Source organism: Mya arenaria, chromosome 11 (assembly GCF_026914265.1).
Source record: "Mya arenaria isolate MELC-2E11 chromosome 11, ASM2691426v1".
NCBI lineage: Eukaryota > Metazoa > Mollusca > Bivalvia > Myida > Myidae > Mya > Mya arenaria.
The window spans coordinates 22,622,939-22,642,833 of record NC_069132.1 but is presented as its reverse complement, the minus strand read 5'-3'; the positions used below and the strand labels follow the sequence as shown (position 1 = coordinate 22,642,833).

The window sequence follows — 19,895 nt, the reverse complement described above, 5'->3', positions numbered from 1 at the left end:
AATGTGAATTTAGTTATAAAACATGGACAGTGAAACCACAGGTAATCTCAAAAAAGTATATTTACGTCGAGAAAACTCCAGAAAAAATGACTTTATAAACGTTTTATATAAACCATTAGATCGTGTATTGTATGCGGACATGTTATAAACAAGTACTATCGATACAATATTGAGGTAGATAGTACAGTATGGTAACAAACTAGCTGTCTAATACACAGCATGAAAATTTTAAAATCTATACTGCTGAAAAAAGGTATGCAACAACATGAACAAAAAAAGAAATAGGGAAAGTGATAGTAGTATTAGTGAACTTGATAGTAGTACATCCAGTACAAGTAAACATCAGTCAGAAAAACAACAACGGAAAAAGAAAGGTTCCTTTTTATATTCATTGTATTTTATGTTATGATTTACATACTCACTTTTTCCCAGTCTCAATACACCAGTGTAACATATCTTGCCTCAAGTGCCTATTCTTATGATTACAACGATATATATAACATAAATACTGCACAATCCAAGAACCTTTATAAAATATAATTATACACGTATATTAAAAGAATCACCAATTAATATCCGTTTTAGTCAGTGCATAATATAAATAGTAAATACAACAATTTATCATCACTTCAGAAGAAGTATAATAAATTATTAAATAACATAACCTGAAAACTAACTAAAATTTGAATAATTACGCGATCTAATGGTTTAATCATAATATACACCTATGCTACTCATTAGTATAAATCAAGACCCACCACATATGGTTAATGCGTGCTACGTTATCGTGATTAAACACTTACTATGGAAACCCAAATAGCAACACTTAATGTTCGAGGTCTAGGCAATACTTTGAAACGAAAACAAATATTTGAATGGTTAAATCTGAATAACAACGATATCTATATGCTCCAAGAAGTACACTGCATAAAAAATATATACCAAAGATGGAAATCAGAATGGGGCGGTGAATGTATATTTAGTGGAAATAAGTCTAATAGTGAAGGCGTCGCAATACTGTTCAATACAAAACATAAATTGGAAATTATAAGCCAAACCGAAGTAATAGAAGGAAGAATTTTGGCGATTGAAATAATTTTTAACGATTTTGAAATAACACTAGTAAACGTATACGGCCCAAATAAAGATGACATAGATTTCTTTACAAAACTAGGTGATTATATTTCAAAAAACGATGATAAAACATTAATTATTGGTGGAGATTTCAATACAGTTATAAATGAATGCATTGATAAGAAAAATGGGGCGACAGGTAAACACAAACGCAACAGAGAAATTATTACTAATACTATGACAGCTGTAAACCTTACCGACGCGTGGAGTCTGAAAACCCCCGATAAATTACAATATACATGGCATTCAAATAGTAAACCCCGCATCCATTGCAGACTAGACTATTTTTTAATTTCCGAAAATCTAATAAATATTTTAACAAAAGCCCAAATAAAAGCAAGCTTTTTAAAACAGATCATTCACTGGTCATTATAACCTTAAATATGATAAAAACTAAAACAGGTCCTGGATACTTCAAACTTAACAATACAATTTTAACCGATGAAAACTATCAGAATAATATTAAAAGATGTATTGAAGAAACTGTTCAATACAACAAAGAATGCAACCCAGACATACTCTGGGAATTAATCAAAGGCTCTATTAGAAATGAAACTATTAAATATACAACACACCTTAAAAAAAGCAAAAATAAAGAAAAATCTAAACTACAAAACGAAAAAGAACAGTTAGAAAAAAAACCTAGATACTAACGATAAATATGAAATAGATAAAATAACAGAAGAAATTATTAACAAAAAACAAAACTTAGACGAGATCCTAATGTCTGAAATCAACGGAAACATACTAAGAGCAAAAGCAATTCATGTAGAAAATAACGAAAAAAATACAAAATATTTTGCAAACCTTGAAAGAAAACGAGCGGAAAAAAGTCCATCAATAAACTCTCAGTTAATAATAAAACCATAATTGGAACAGAGAATATTCTAAACGAAAAAGTTAACTTTTTTTAAAAACTTTACTCTAAAAATAAACTAATCAATATAGAAGACATGAGAATATTTTTAGAAAACCCTTATAGAAAATTAACAGAAGAAGAAAAAGGTGTAACAGAAGGATTGTTAACCAGCTATGAATGCGAGACAGCTCTAAAAGACATGAAAAATAATAAAAGCCCTGGATCCGACGGACTAACGGCAGATTTTTATAAAATGTTTTGGAACACCATACACCTATATTTAGTAAACTCACTAAACTATTCTTTTATAAATGGTCAATTAACACAGCTACAAAAACAAGGAATAATAACTATTTTCCCAAAACCAAATAAAAACCTAGAGGAATTAACAAACTGGAGACCAATTACCTTATTGAACGTAGATTACAAAATTGCAACAAAAGCCATTAACAACCGAATTAAAAAAAACTATTACCTAACATAATAAGCAATGTTCAATCTGGCTTCGTCAAAGGAAGGTATATTGGGGAAAATGTTAGACTGATATTTGATGTTATAGAGTATTTAGAAGAAAATAACAAACCCGGCCTCTTATTCTTTGCAGACTTTGCCAAGGCCTTTGATAGCTTAAACCATAGTTATATCATTGAATGTCTTAAATCACTTAATTTCGGGCCCGATATTATAAACTGGACAAAATTATTTTATAACGATATTCAGAGTCTAATAATTAATAATGGAAACATATCACAATCATTTAGATTAGAAAAAAGGCGTTCGACAGGGTTGCCCCTTGTCTGCGACATTGTTTATTATCTGTCTACAGCCTCTCTCCAACCATATAACAAACAATCCTCAAATCGAGGGGATTACAATTAACGGGAAAACTATAAAACAGACATTTTTTGCAGATGATTCAACCTTCTTCAATAATGATTGTAAGCAATCGTTTGAAACGCTTGTTATGACACTTGATTTGTTTTCTGACTGTTCAGGCCTCAACATTAATAAATCAGTTATTCTTAGAGTGGGATCATTGAAAAATACAAATACACAATTTTGTAACACTAAAAACTTTATATGGACATCTGAAAGTGCAACCACATTGGGAATGACTTTTACAAATAATAAGCAGTTAAACTTACAGAAAAATATAGAAAGCAAAATTAAAGAATTCAAAATCGTCTTAAAACAATGGCAACACAGAAAACTCACCCTTATGGGGAAAGTTTCAGTTGTTAAAACGTTTGCTCTTCCAAAACTTATATACCCTTTTGCTGTCCTCCCAAACCCAAGTAAACAAACAATTGATGATATTAAAAAATCGATGTATGAATTTGTATGGGACAATAAACCTGAAAAAAATCAAAAGAAAAGTATTACATCAAAACCATGAATACGGTGGTCTGAAACTAACAGATATAGAAAATTTTATTCGCTCACTAAAAACACTATGGATAAAACGATATCTGGACTCATCTAATACAGGGGATTGGAAGATTTTTATGCACGAAAAACTAAAAAACTATGGAAATAACCTTATTTTTGAATGTGACATAGACCAATGATTCATCAATCGAATCGCTAGTGAGAAAACTTTTCTTAACGATGTTTTAGCGTCATGGTTAAACATAAAAAATAAACATGATGAAAATCTTGACACACCTTTGAGTAAATCAGTCATATGGAATAATAAATCATTAAAACAAAATTAACATACATTATTTTATAAAGGATGGTTCCAGAAAGGTATAAAATTGTTTGAACATATATACGATTACAGAACTCACTCTTGTTACAAATTCGATGAAATTAGATTTTTATATGATATTCATGAACAGGATTTCTTAAAGTACCTAACACTTGTTAACTCTATACCAGCAGCCTTTAAACTGAAACTTAAAGGTGAAACTATCAACCAGTTAACAACAGCAAAATTAACTGATAAAATACAAGCATCAAAACAAACAAATAAACTCCTTTATTCAATACAGCAAAAACATATTTTCAAACCACCATCTGAAATTAGATGGCAACACGTTTTTCAAAACTTAAATGACAATATACCATGAGAAACTATTTACAGACAAACTTTTACAACGTCAATAGACTCGTCCCTACGAAGTTTTCAGTATAGGTTTCTGTTAAGAGTAATACCAACAAATAAATATCTGTATATGTGTAAATTAAAAGAAACCAATCTATGTGACTTATGTAACATGGAGATAGAAACTGTAGAACACTTATTCTGGGAATATCTGAAGATACAACCATTATGGAACGAAATAATTTCATTACATCTAAATCAATGAATATTTGCATTACCAAACAGGAGGCGTTTTTAGGAATTCTTGTTAAAGGAAAAAAACACCCTTATTTGTAATTTCCTTATTCTGTTAATGAAATTTTTCGTATTCTCAGTAAAATATAAAAAAGCAGTACCAACATTTCAAGCGTATAAACAATACTTAATACTGAGAGAACAAATTGAATCGCAAATTGCACTATCAAACAACAAATATGAAACCCACATAAGGAAATGGCAGTGCTTAAAAATCAAATAATAAAATAAATATCACAGCAATAATAGCACAAACCGTAAGAAGCTGTTTTTTCTACTATTTATGATATAATAATACTCATACAATCCATAGGGGAGAGAAAGAATATGTGTGTGTGTGGTGTGTGTGTGTGTGCGTGTGTGTGTGAGCGTGTGTGTGTGTGTATGTGTGTGTGTGTGTGTGTGTGTGTGTGTGTGTGTGTGTATGTGAATGTGTGTGTGAGTGCGCGTGTGTGCACGTGTGCGTATGCGCATATAAAAAATGCATAGAATTTTGTTTTTGTATGATTCTGTTCTTGATCTGTGTATTAAAATGAATGCTATGCAAAAAATAAATGAGAAAAAAAACAAAACAAAAACTATCGTCTCATAAGGTAGAAATACCGTGTGTTCTGCACTTTTCTTCAAATAAAGACGGTATCCTTCATAAGGACCATTGTTTTCGATATTTATTCATGCTTTTCGGTAAATTGAAACAATTGTATTAATTGTTGTACATTGTGCTTCGGAGTAAGAGTGCATCTTAAAGGGTTGTATCTAACCTTTTTTTGGTCAATGTAAGATCCTTGATTCTTGTGCCTTTAAACCGGAAGTTTGTTACATTTTAGGCTTCTATGCTCGTTCCCGTAGTTTCCATTGTTTTATCGTAACACAACTAATAGGCAAAATACAAGTATGAGTCATGATCACATGGATACCAATCATTTAGTGGAATGTTGCTTTTAGTTCGACCCGTTTTGTCCTACTCTTAATACATCGTGATGTGCAGATAATGTACGATTTTCATTGTTCTTTGCTCTCGCAATAGGGGTAAGAAAATTAATAAAGTTTATTACGTGAGGTATAGAACTTGGATTTTCCAAATATAAAATAAAAATAAAGTTATTTATCTATTAGTATTCAGTTATTTAAGTGCCTGCACATTAGGTAGATATATATATATATGTATCAGGTAAGCGTTTAAATTCAGAGATGCTTTATTAAATAAAAACTATTTTATCTTGCACAACTTTGGGATCAGTACTGTTGTTCATTTTTTGTATGTTTATTTCAGAATTTGTTGTACTTTTGCGAAGAAAATGACCCCATTAGAGACAGTTTTTAAAGTGCTTACAGACGTATTTCAAATTCTAATTCAATATTCACCAATACTGCCTTTCTTTCATCATGTAATATTATATCTTAAAGGGGCTGTACTCGACTCAGTATGATAACATAGCGAAAAAAAAATGTCGAAAACTGACATAAACTTGGCATCGATGTGTACAATGCATTGAAACTTACTAACTGAAGTACCACATAGTTTACAATTTATTCAAGTTTAGCAGTTATTTGATATTTTTCCATTAAAAAAGATTACTGGGTATGTCTACCAGGTAGAATTCATTCCTTATGCTTGATTGGCTAGTCGATTTTATCACGTGATATTACCGAGGTGTAAAGCTTAGTTATATCACCCAAATAGAGTAATACTTCATAGCCCAGTGGATACGACGTTACACTGCAAGTTTGGCGACACGGGTTCGAACCCAGTCTCCGACACATTTTTTTTTTTACATTTGGTACTTTTTTATAATTATTATATGAAAGCGTAACACATTCTATTAGATAATTGTCCTGAGATTCGTTGCAGAAAAAAACTTTTTTGGTGCCAATCTGGTGTACAGTCCCTTTAAGAAAGTAATGATAATGTTCTACTTAGTGTAATGCTGTTTGTCACTTAGTTTACTCAGGGATTTAGGACGGACGAGTTAAGCTATATGTTCTTACGCGAGCCCATTGTCCTTCAAGCCGCGTGAATCCCCAGCAAAGGATTTATCTTCGAGTAGAAAGTGATTACAAGTATTAGAAAATAAATTATGTTGGCATTATTCAAAAGCTACGGAAGTCTGTCAATGCTGCGAATACATAAATGGGAAATAAATAACATGATAAGCATTTAAAAAATTTCGAAAATGGAAACATTTAAATTTCAATTGCGCTGCCCGACTTAGCGTAGTTCGCTTTATGAAAGTATAGGTGACAACTACTGTTGGAAACATGCTTATGCATAATAAAAAGCATGTTCATTGCACACGACCCCTATTTTATTATTGCAATAAGATTCTTTTCCGACAGTTTTTTCTCCTTTCGGGTATATCCCTTTGGTAGTTTATTGTACCAGAAAACGCGTGTATTAAACAACGCCCAATTGAGTAAAGTGGCAGATTGTTTAACAAAAGATAACGGAACTATCGCAAAAACGGAAGTCTGAGACATCTTGTCGGGGTATGGCAATGAAACGCTGGGGAATCTTATCAAAGATGATGGGAAATGCAAGCAGCTACCCATTTTATGTAACGTATTGAGATGGGTTGATATGTGGGTTTGTGGTTTCCTTCGCGACGAAACGTTATGAGACCTGATAAGCTCTGACGCGTGAAAGTGCGACTATCAATATGAAAATCAAATCGATATTGTTTCTTCTTAATAATGCATTTTTGGTGTTATTTTCGCAAATACATATATGGTTTCCGCTTTAAAATGCGGATGTGGACGCATTCGGAGCTCCTCGGCCATTTTATCGAAAACAACCTCGGATGTATTTGGACGGTTTACATACTCAAAAAGTGGTACGTTTAAGTCCGCTGCAGGTAGATCGCGTAGTAATTTTATTTAGCAGTTAAACTTTGTGACATTACTCTTGGGATTCTTAAATATGTTTGCAATAATACAATTCAATGGCAATCAATTTAAACTTAGATCAATAAATACAACTCTAAAACACTACATTTAATTAATGATATAATTCAAAAATTTACGAACTACTTCAACTGATGTACCTGCATACATCCGAGGTTGTTTTTGAAAAAATGGCCGAGAAGTTCCGAATGATGTGGACGACATTACGTTGACAAATTAAAATACTATGATCATATCACTTTATTTTCACATATTTGTAATTTAAAAAGTATTCAATATTTACACAGTTTCTGCTTGTTCATGCCCTTTAAAAATGCCGTGCAAAGCAATTACATGTTAATGAAACTATTTATAATCCGCAACACTTAATAATTTTTAATAATACATCTAGCGCTTTACATAAAGAAGTATTTTAAGTCGAACGTAATAAGTAAGACCTGTATCAAAAGCTGATGATCATCGGGTCGCTTATCGCATGAAAAGATGATAAGCGTTAATAAATCGACCGTATATATAGCTCAGTACCATTTTGTGTTTACAGGATTTGGCTCCAACTTTAAATGGTAAGTAATTTAAAGTTGTTTTTATATAATATGTTTAGTTTGAATTAACGAATATGTTTTGTTTTTAAACTTAATTTCATGAGAATTAAAATTTGTAAGATTAAATTTTGAAGATTTCGTTTAGAGAAATCCAATTTACGTTACATTCAATTTAACGAATATATGTCTCTATTCCGTTACTGCATGAATTCAATAATTAAAGAATTACCATCTTTAAATAGAAACTAACAAAGGACAACTCATTAAAGAGTAAGGAAAGGACAAATTCATATTAAACTGACGTATACAAGTATATTTACAATATTTATTAATTCTTCATGTAACGCAAACCGATTTAGAATCAACTTTTATGCTTTATTGTGTTTTAATTATATTTAAGCAGATGTAGACGTTTTAATATTAATGTAACATGTGTATTTTGTCTTGTAACGCTGTTGTGCTCCGTTGGTGGTCTGTTCAAGATAATAATGACAATGACTACTAGTGTAGTCCTGGTAGTTCCATTACACTATAATAATTAAAACTTTAAAATTAAATACAAATTTATGCCGATTACAATCTATATTTTTCAGGCGAATCTGTGGACCAAGGAAGGTATGGACATTATTTTCTTTTCTTTTTCTTTATTTCTATTCAACGTACAGTTCTTTATGAGGAATGTTGTGTTGCAATGCATATTGTATAATACCGATCAGCGAGTGTTGCAAATGCATTGATGATACAAAAGCATTAAACATACTAGAGGATCATGATAAATGTATTTCTTAACAACGAGTCTTTCCCTGTTAATTTGAAAATGTAATATCTTTCATTGTGAGAATAGCCGACTTTCAATGTTTATGATACATGCATATTTCGATCTTAAACTTTGGTTTGATGCCATTAATTATTATTGATCTAGTATATCCACGCATGAATGTATTACTACCATATTAGCATATCATGAGAATTTGCATCAATCCATACTTTCAATGAAACTTAAGAGTTGTATATATTGAATAATATTTGAACTATAATGATTATAATCTTAGTTTGCAATGAAGTGGCCATTTAATAATTCCTTTCTTGTTATTTCTTACTTCTCAAAAGTTTAACTACTAGTAAATGTTTAGTAAATGTTGACAATAATGCTATTGTTTGAGTTGTGGATTTCTGTGGATATGCAAATTTAATGTTAATTAATACAGTTCAAAAGGTGTCAAAATGTAAAGACGGACCAGAAGTACTCCATGAATATCATCAAACATATAAACAGGAACAGCAGGGACACGCTCAGTATCATACTAGTTGCAAAGTCTTTCTAACTCGTACAGCTCCGAGGTAATTTGAAGTGTCGCACAAAGGCGCAGCCTCGTGGGTTTTCGAACTATGAATGTCTGAGCAACTCCTGAAGTGTCGTAACAGATTTGTACTTGTAAAAAAGTCACAAACAATCTGCGCTATTGCCGTGTGAAATGTCGTGACAGTTTTACAGGGATATAATCTCTTATATCCACTCACACTATCATGGCTTTTGGTAGGATTGTGGTGAACGATTTCATGGCTCGTTTCTAAAGCGACTGGAAGAGATGTAGCTTTAATTCGTTTTCTGGCATATTGTTTGCATTTGCCTGCGAGAACTTTAAGGTATTAAATGTTTGTCGTTTCTCATTGTCAAACTGTCGAGCCATTGCGACAAAGTACGAATGAGGGCGAATGAAATAATTATGATACATCCATTTTCAGCTCAGATAATGTTGGATGAAAATAACATAGCCACGTATGTTTCATAACATGCAAGTAAACTCAAAACTTGTCATATATCCTATTAATGAGTACTTAAATCGTACTCATGCCGCAACAAATTCGTACATGTCTAAAATCGTACATAAGTTCTATAAAATCGTACAAACCCGAAGTATTCGGAAAGATCGTACATAAGCCTAACATTATCATTCTTTTTCGTAAAGATGTCGAGAGGGTACTGTGATAAATGATAAAACGGTCCCCATTTAGAACAGTTATCGTTTAATTCATTTAAACTTTCCTGTTAAGGCCAATGTCGTCGGCATACACACGAGTAAGAAGGGATAAAAGTACTTCCTTGATCAAATGTCCACGTCTTGAATGTTGTGCAATAAGGAGTTAAATGCCGTATTCGAACAAAATGTCGTAAAACATTCTTGCTTCAGACGCATGGCTATTTCAATAACATCGGATAGTGCATTACAATGTTTGCCTTTGTATTCCACTGCGTCATATTAAGAGTGGTACTTTCCCCGATACACCGAGTCAATGTAGTGTATACCATAAGGCATAATTATAAATGGAGTCAAGGACTCGTTTCTCGTAAACAACGACTACATTCAAACATTGACCCGTGTTTAACAAATGTCCATTCAAGACATTTAGACTAAATATTGCTTCCACTGTAGAGTAACCATTTTTGAAACCGGGCCAGCTATCCGGTAACATTTCATATGTATTACACCCAAGACTTTAGCCAACCGTTAATGATAGTGGTAAAACTAATTGTTATTGAACTAATGATAGTTATAAGCGTTAGGTGTGTTATTTGTACCTTCTTGTACACCGTGGTCTCGAACATGTCCCTAAAAACACGTTTAATATCAATTCCGGCCGCTCTATCAAGGAGACGCAGCTCTCTTCTATACAAGTCGGTTTAAAACGGTTATAAGGCCACACCAAATTAATGTTTCGTTCCTCAGATTTTTCAAAAAAAAATTAAAAACCAAAGCGAGTGAAGAGCGAATTTATTGTTCTTTTAATCAATATAAATAGGAGAGATTGTTCAACAAAATTGCTTTTAAACCCATTTGAATGCAATCTTAAACTGAGCCTTTAAAACATTGGGAAAATGGCCGAATTCATACTATTTATTCCATCAGTTTTTAGTACACACTTTATATGGATAAACCTAATTTCTAATTTAATTAAAACATATTTTAAGTATGACGATCATTTATAATAAAAAGGATAGCTGCTTTCAGGAGAAAGTTTGAAAAGACTTATACAAATGTACCTGAATCACTTTAACATCATTTGCAACTGTATTTAGACATTCATTAGGATTGATTTCGGTTGTTTAAAAAATTATATTCTACACTGGCATCATCAAACATCAGACTCCATATATATTTCAATTTCTTGACTTTATTTCGTTTTGAATATCACAGTAAATGCAATGGCATTTGCTTATCGAAATGAAAAGGTCAAGGGTATGTTAAGTGTATTTTATGGTCAGTGAGATGTTTTAAAAATCCCCAATTTTGCTAATTGTTATAATAAAAATTAAAGTGATAAACTTACGTTAGTATCAATTTGGACCAAACAATGAATCATGTTCCTGTTAAGTGAAGCCTTTTTCAGCATCGACCTCATACGGTAAAATTCTGGTCACTTGTATTTTGCCATGAATCAAATAATACTTAATTGAGTCATTGTTCATCATTCCGGTTTTCATCCAAAAAGAATCCCTAATAACCCAAAATTATAGCTACCAGTGTCAGATACACATTTTAAATTGCATAATTATTGATTCAATTAATGATCCTTTAGTGCATCAGACGATGAACAATGACTTCTAGCATGGTCAAAACACATTTATTGTAAAAAATAAGATTAAATTTCCAAAATTCTAGCCATAGTGTTTAAACCGGAAGCCGCCACTTTGATTGAATTTTTTGGAACCAATGCTAAACCGATCGATATACAGTATAAAACACCACACATCGGTTACTTCCCTTTACAAAAATACTTACACTAGCGCAGAAATTGATTATTATAATTATCATAATTATAACTGATTATTTCTTCAGCCTTTAAATATTTTTATTTCAACCAAAATCTGGCTGGCGATTAAAATACAGGAGCGGGCGCTCAAAAAATAATAAAAAAAATTTTTACATTTTCAAAAAGTAGGAGCGGTAAATCGCGGAACGAAACATCAATTTGGTGTGGCCTAAGAGATTTAATCCGACCACTTGTTGGCATTAGAAAACGGGTTTAGGCTCATTGGATGATCCCGTTTATGTTTCGTGAAATACAAAAACTAATATGATCATGTTAACGTTGACGTTAACTCATTATTGATTGCGATCATTTGCTTATCCGAGGTAAATCTTTTTCGAGAAATCGGCCCCAGTAACTACGTGTATAATGGATTCCATCCAATTTTCTGGAAAATGTCCACAACTTAATTTAAGTGGGTCAATTAAATTATCCAATGATATGTCTCCTGATTCATTTTTTTAAATCTTTATGCCGGTCTTGTGATCCTGTCTCTCTCGTGTTCTCGTTTGTTTCTTCTTCAGATTGCCCTTTTTCATTTGGCTTAGATAAGTGTTCTCGATTTAATGCGTTGAAACATTTATCGACGTCATTTATCAAACCAGGCTGAAAATTTAATGTTGTTCAAACGGAGTTGGCTAGGTTTTCCAGATTTATGTCATATTTTTGTAAATAATGGAATTACGACCTTCTTAATGGTTTAAACAAACTTATACAGGAAATTATTCACATTGGTCTTCTCCAGTGTGTTCATGCTACATGATATTTATTAATTTATTTTGGAAGTTTAGAAAATAACCACGTTTAAATTCTGTTATTCGTTCATCATTCCATCTGGTATATGTTTGTTTATCTGCATCATTGATACATAATTGGGAGCGTAGTCAGAGTAACCATTAAAGTACATCAATTCAAAAACCTTTTAATAGATAAAAAAAGATTCACTCAAGTATGTAAATTTTCCACCAAGCTCAAAACTGACCCTACAGCAAGTGGCCTAGCACAGAGTATCCTTAATCATGACTATTAAATGTCTTATCTCCTTGTACTCTCCTTAAAGATCTATCAGCAATGTCACCATCAGATTTATGATTGGTTATGACTAGATGATAAACCATATTAATTTAAAGGTCAGTGGGTCAAAGGTCAAGGTGGTGGTGACCGTAACATGAAAATCCGTTTCCGATAAATAACGATAATAAAGAACGCTATATCCCAAGGACCTCAAACTTTGTAGGCAGGTTAGTCATGGCCAGTACAAGAATATTTTTGTTTTTGAAGTCAGTGGGTCAAAGGGCAAGGTCGTTGCGACAGTAAGCTGATAATACACTGTTTTCTATCAATAATTAAAACAAACGCTTAGGTCTACGGATTCGAAATAGGTAGATGTCCCTCAAGCATCACTAGCACCCTAACTATTTTGACGTCAGCGGTTCAAAAGTCAAGGTCGTAGTGACCTTGAGCTGAAAATCCGACTTTATTCAACAACTCAAGAATGCTGTATTCATGTTCCTTTAACTCATTTTCAAAAACATTCGCGACGTCTTTTATGCTTTGAATCAAAATTAGTCCTGTTGTTAATTGTTACTAATACAATTTGTTTTACCTCAAAATTTTATCCAATCTTCAAAGGGTACTTCCTCCAAGGGGTTCTTTCGATCCAACCCTTAAGATCTAGAAAGATCGTGTCCAAAGGATGTTGTTTATGTCTTTACAGGTACAGTCTTTCAGATAGCTTACGGACTTGTGTTCCAAAATTTATACACTTAAATGATAAACACATCTAAAGACTGTTAAATGCATGCATTGGAACGATTTCAAGAGTACGATTTTAGTATCGGTTCATTTTTGAGATCATATGGATCATCACTTTTAATTTTGTAAAGAATATTGTGGTAATCTATTTTAAGGCCCATTGCCAGCAGTGTTCATGTAAATACAAGCATTTCTTATATAATTCAAGCGAGTAGAAGCGGAAAAGGCATAGTTTTTATATGCTAAGAAATATTTTCATATATTTTCTGTCTAAATAGTAATTCTGACATTACCGGTACCTACTTGTTTGTTTACATCCCTTGCGACCCGTGGTGATCCATGTGAGAACCCCTTTGAAGTCACGTGATTCCTCACCCTGGTTATGTCAATCATATGTATTGCTTACAATGGCAGACTGGCGAGCTAAATTCAGTAACTACGACAGTGACCAGAGCGGCGGCATCTCTATGCGGGAGTGCAAGCGGCTGCTGCAGTATGTCGGCCTGAACCCCACTGACGACGAAGTCCAAAAATTCATGAAAGATGCCGACAAAAACAGTAAGTTGCTTCTCTGCTTAGGGGGGAGGTACTTTATCGGACTGTAGTTTGTTCAGGATATGCACTACATTGTGCGAGGTCCTTTATTTATAAATAGGTCGTCGAAAGCATTTCATTAACTTTCGTTCAATTCATCGCAGAAATGAAGAAGGTAAAATTAGATAGGCCTTATTTATTACTGGAATGATATATGTGCATGACCGTTTTGAAGTGTTCTCGCTAGAAAGTATCGGATGATTTCAACAGGGAATCTACGGTGACAAGGATTCTAGCGGTAGTTTTTTTTAATAAATAACACTAAATTGGTGCTTTATAACCCTTAAATATCCATAATGGTATAAAAAAAACTAGATGTAAACATGTCACCACATGCCCTTTTCTTTTGATTAGTGCACCGTTAGATTATAAACCGGCAAGTTCTTGACAGTTAACTGTACGAAACCTAAAGCGATTGGCGTTTTTATCTCCTTTTTTTCGCAAAACAATAATTTAGACTTATGAAAAAACATGGCGTTTTGGCCTATTCAGGATGGTCAAGCCGCCTCATCGGTTTAAACTGTTTTTTGAAGAAATTCACTGCCCTTTTTGTCGAGCCTGCTTGCGATGAGCGAGACATAGTTGTCACATTGGTGGTTCCGTGTATGTGCGTGCGTGAATGCGTCCGTCCGTCCGGACTTAACTTGTCCGGGTTGTATCTTGACCTTGCATTATAGGATTTTTCTTAATGAGGTGGCATGATCCAGGTCTGTTCATCAAAGGTCAAGGTTAGAGGGCAAGTTTGAAATTATCATTGTGCGGGCAGAATCTTGACTCAAAGGTCAAGGTCAATAACCAAAGTTTGAAATTAAATTTTATCCGTAGTAGTATTTTGACCATGCGTGATTTATGCATTATTGGATTTTCAAAACCACTTGCCAAGAAGGCTCATCATGATGTGGCGGCGTGTCAAGCACAATGCCAAGCTATGTACAGGTCAAGTTCAAGGTTAAAGGTCAAAGGTTGAAATGGTTAGGATAAGGGCTGCATCTTGCTGTGCATTTTAGTATTTCCAAAATTAATGCCATGAAGGCAACAATGATAAAGTGGCGTGTCGCGCACAAGACCCAGGTCTGTATCAAAAGGGTCAGTGTCAAGGTTAGAGGTCAAAGGTTGAATGTTTCATTGTCTTGGTTGTTTCTTAACTATTAACTATAAGATTTCAAAAACATCTTGTAATGAAGGTTAACCATGATAAGATGGCATGTCACGCACAACACCCAGGTCTGTACCTCAAAGGTCAGTTACAAGGTTAGATTCAAAAGGTTATTATCCTTGTTCGGGCTGAATCTTGACCATGTATTAAAGAATTTTCAAAACACGTGCCATGAAGGTTCACCATGATAATGGTCGAGCACATGATCAAGGTCTGTACCTCAAAGGTCAAGGTCATGCTTAGAGGTCAAAAGTTGAAATAATCCTTGTCCGGGCCTTATCTTGACTATGCATTATAGGATCTTGAAAGACTTAAGCAGTTCTGTATATATCAGATATCAAGGTCAGCTTGGGTATCAAAGGTTGAAATTATCATTTTCCGGACTGTAACTTGACCATGCACAATAGGATTTTCAAAAAACTTGCCAAGAAGGTTCAGCGTTATGAGAAGGCGTGCCACAGACAAGACAATGCCAAGGTCTGTACATCACAGATCAAGGTCACAAGTAGAGGTTGAATGTCAAATGAGTACTGTTGATAGGACTGATCCGAGCTGAGTCTTATCCGGGCTGTATCTTTACGATGCATCATAAGAATGTCAAAATAATGCCATTGAGGCTTCTAAATGTCTGTTCTCAATCCGTCCAAGTGGCCTGCTAAAGTCAATGAAGATGTTCTGCAGCAAGCAAGATTGTACACTGACAACAAAATTTGTTTTCAGAGGACGACGAAGTTCATTTCGAGGAGTTCTACGAGTATGTGAAGACGCTACCAGACCCAACAGGAGAACTTCGTGTCGCCTTTGACAAGTACGACCGTAATGGGGATGGCTTCATAGACAAGGAGGAACTCAGAGGTACCGCTGAATGGGTTGCATAATAATTTCTTTACGTTCAAATCTGAGACAGATGTTAGGGTTTCTGTATTGCTTTGCCCTAATTTGCCTCCATATGTATGATAAATACCTTAATAATATTTAACAACGTATTCTTATCCCTTTGATTTTGCCTTTATATTTAAAGCAGTTTTCTTCTGCAAATTGAACATGAAGTAATATACCCAAAATGCATTATCATTCATAACAGAAACACGCGTATAGACGATTTATATTACTTATATGATCAAGGGACATAAACTAAACCGTTTATCTTTTTGCTAGTGTTATGGGGTTTATTACATATAATATTGAAATGATGTCACATGATCTTCCAGGCGTCATTTTAAGCGTGCTTACCTGGCCCCGATTTCTCGAAACTTCTTAAACCTCTTACTAAGCCAAACGGGTTTAAGGTCGTTGCTAATCTAAGCAGTTTAAGAAGTTTCGAGAAATCGGGGCCTGGTTATCAAGGTTATGTGAATATAATACACGTTATTTTGACTATACTCAACATATTCTCGACATGATAAGTAGTTGAGCTTAGGTGTACACTTGCAGTAATAATGTTATAATTTTAGCGATTCTGCAGAATGGGAAGGACTGTTCACAAGATGAACTGGAGAGTCTTTTCAAGCTAGTCGACGATAATGGTGACGGCAAGATCGAATATGAAGGTACAACGGTTACGTTACACTATTACTTTCTTAATAATAAAACGATTTATAGTCCTAAAATAGCTGAGTACAAGGATCGTGCAAACAGCTCAATAAATTCCGTAGTATTTAACCAGTAACATACAGTAATTAAATAGATGAAATGCTGAAAATGAGAAACTCTTTGTTTTAAAGGATAATTAAGTAAATTTGCGGATGCCTCTTGATCAAAACATATGACACCATATTATGTTAGTACTGCTTTGGAATGTTAAAATTAGTAAAAAGACTGTATAAATGTAACATTTCACCGAAAAAACAAACATATTATAAACAGGATTTTTTACCTTGAAAGATTGCAGTGTAGGTCAGATCACATTGATTGTAGTTGTAATAAAAACAATAACAAACTGCACTCACTTTTTATACGCCCATCTTACGATGGCCGTATTATGGGAACACCCATGGCGGGCGGGCGGCGGGCGCCGGCCGGGCGGGCGGCTCCACAATGTTGTCCGCTCTCTAACTTGAACATTTCTCATCCAATTTCCACCAAACTTCATGAAAGTGTTTGTTGGTGAAATATCTAGGTCAAGTTCGATAACCAGCCAAATCGCTTTAGGCACTCCAGAGTTATGGCCCCTTGAATTTGTCAAAATTGGCCATTTTAGCTTTGTCCGCTCTCTAATCATTTGCTTCTTGAAAAGCTTGCTTCTCAAACGGCCAATGTGACAGAAAGTTGTCTTAGAATCCAAGAAATTATTGATGGGCGTATTTTGTGAGTGTCACTCTTGTTCTACGTTGCGTTTTCGACCATTAAGATTACGCATTCATTAGTAATCAGTAATAAATAACCTTTCAAATATTGGCATAATTAGATGGGGTAAGTAGGCATAAAAATGGCATTATATTTCTGAATTAAATGGCAAGCTTATTTATTTATCTGGTACATTGATAAGCAGAATAATACTGTTTTTCAAATATTCATGAATGAATTTCATTTTGAACAAGTTTTCTCGTTTCCTAATTCAAGTTTTTTTTATTGTAAGAGAAATGTCCACGTGATTTAATCAAACGTTTTTTCCGTGTTTTACATTTAATGCTGTTTGCCTTGTAAGGTCCTGGTCTAACTTAAAAGACATGTTCTACTTAATTTAAGTAACGTACACAGCAGATGAAAATAAAAAAGCCCTAATAGAATATCCAGTGGAATCACTGTAGGTCATTAATGTTAATTGAGAGAGAGAGACAAAACACGATATCGTAGCAAGAGCATGTTGTGATTTGATGAAGTGCCTGTTTGCTAATTGATGAGAAATTACCAAATTGAATGCCAGCCTTATTAGGCAAACAAATAAGTTTGTTTCGGATAATAAGATTCTACTTCGTAAATAGAATGGACATTTAGTTGAGAGTCAAACATTTATTTGTGCACATTAATTGCTACAAACACCATATCGGGCGTTGGTGAGAAAGCATACAAAGGGTGAAAAATGTTTTGCAATTGATTTTTGAATAATGCATTTATAAACGTGTCGACCTTACCTAGAATATTTGTTTAAATTTACCAAAGGAAAGCACACATCTGGATAACTTGTGTCAATAATGAATGAAACTATCGTTTCAGAATTCATCAGGATATTCACGCAGACCTAGGATGGAAATGTTCATTTACGTCACATCTTGAAAACCTGTGAACCGAACATTACTAGTTCCTGTACACACGAATTTGACATTCAACAAAACAAAATATAACCAGAAATGTTATCTAGAAAAATAGCGAATTGTAATAGTCCTCATTAGCATTTTTTTTACATAAACTAGACGACGTGCTGCTCAGTGGCGCTTTTTAATAGTTATAGCAAGGTTTACAGTAATGCAAATTCTAAGTTTCAGTTATGCACCAGTCAATTGTAACCACAGCACCACCCCCCCCCCCCCCCCCCTCCCAGGTCCAGGGGCTTTCCGGGGCCCCGTAGAGCCAGGTGAATGCGGTGGTTTTGTTTTCGCTCCAAAAAATGGGCCTTACCTTACCTATGGTCTTTGGGGTGTAGGGGCATTTGGTTTCACCAGCAGTTCGTCCTCGCAGGGCGGGATTTTAACCCGGGCTTGTCTGGACCGAAAGTCAAAGTACCCGCTATTTTTCCGGACCTGGGGCCGTGGTTACAAATGACTGGTGCATTATACAGTGCTTTTTCTGTACATATTCGTACTTTAATACCTAAATCACGGAGCTAGTTGATTCATAAAGCATGTTTCACTTGACCAATAGGGTCGTTTGCTTAACGGAGACCAATTCAGGTTGCATGGACGTTTCACCGTTGTTATGGCGACAAAGTGCTCATATATTATGGTGCATAGAGAATCAATTTTTGTTTCATGTAAATGTTTTAAAATTCCAACATCATGTAATATGCAATAAAGTCATGAACATACATTTATACGGAGTAAAACGAGTGCGTTTTTTTTATCTTTTTATCACATACATGTAGTAAGTTAATTTGATCTCGAAGCATACAGACAGTATAAGACCGAAGTTCTTGTCCAAAGACGATTTGGTACGTTGTTTCAGAAGTGATGTAGATCTTAACTTGACTAACCACTGGTGCTTAAATTAAATCCTATGACATCATTGCGTGAAAACAGGGGTTCACTTGGGGTTATATCGGTTTTCGACATATCCACCTCATACATGTATTAAAGGGACTGTACACCAGATTGGCACTAAAAATGTGTGTGTTTTTTTGTAACGAATTTAAGGACAATTATTTAATAGAATGTGTTACGCTTTGATATCATAATTATAAAAGATTACCAAAATGTAAAAATAAAATGTGTCGGAGACCGGGTTCTAACCCGTGACGCCAAAATTGCAATCCTGCGTCGTAGCCACTGAGCTACGACGGCGTACTCTAATCCGGTGACATAATTAGGCTATACACCTAACTCGGTTATATCACATAATAACACCGACTAGCCAATCACGCATAAGGAATGAATTCTACTAGGTAGACATACCCAGTAATCTTTTTTAATGGAAGCATACGAAATAACTGCTACACTTGAATAAATTCTACACTATGTGGTACTTCAGTAAGTAAGTTACAATGCATTGTACACACTAATACCAAGTTTATGACTGTTTTCGACAATTTTCTTCTTTTCTTGCAAATTGATCATCTGGTGCACAGTTGCTTTAAGATCAACGATGTACAATTCGGCATGTTGTTCTATTGTTAATAAAGGTAAATTTTCATGCCTAGTAATCTAGTGT

General features: G+C 34.1%; 1 protein-coding gene across 1 annotated transcript; it reads left to right on the top strand.

The window, feature by feature from the left end:
- The first annotated feature begins 20 nt into the window (after nt 1–20).
- LOC128207407 (squidulin-like) lies at nt 21–19,088 on the top strand. The gene is made up of 6 exons (XM_052910298.1): nt 21–41; nt 8,371–8,392; nt 13,757–13,900; nt 15,813–15,947; nt 16,547–16,642; nt 18,249–19,088. The coding sequence occupies exons 3-6, from the start codon at nt 13,810–13,812 to the stop codon at nt 18,275–18,277; spliced, it is 351 nt and encodes a 116-aa protein (XP_052766258.1). The 5' UTR covers nt 21–41; nt 8,371–8,392; nt 13,757–13,809; the 3' UTR covers nt 18,278–19,088.
- Nucleotides 19,089–19,895: the final 807 nt, after the last annotated feature.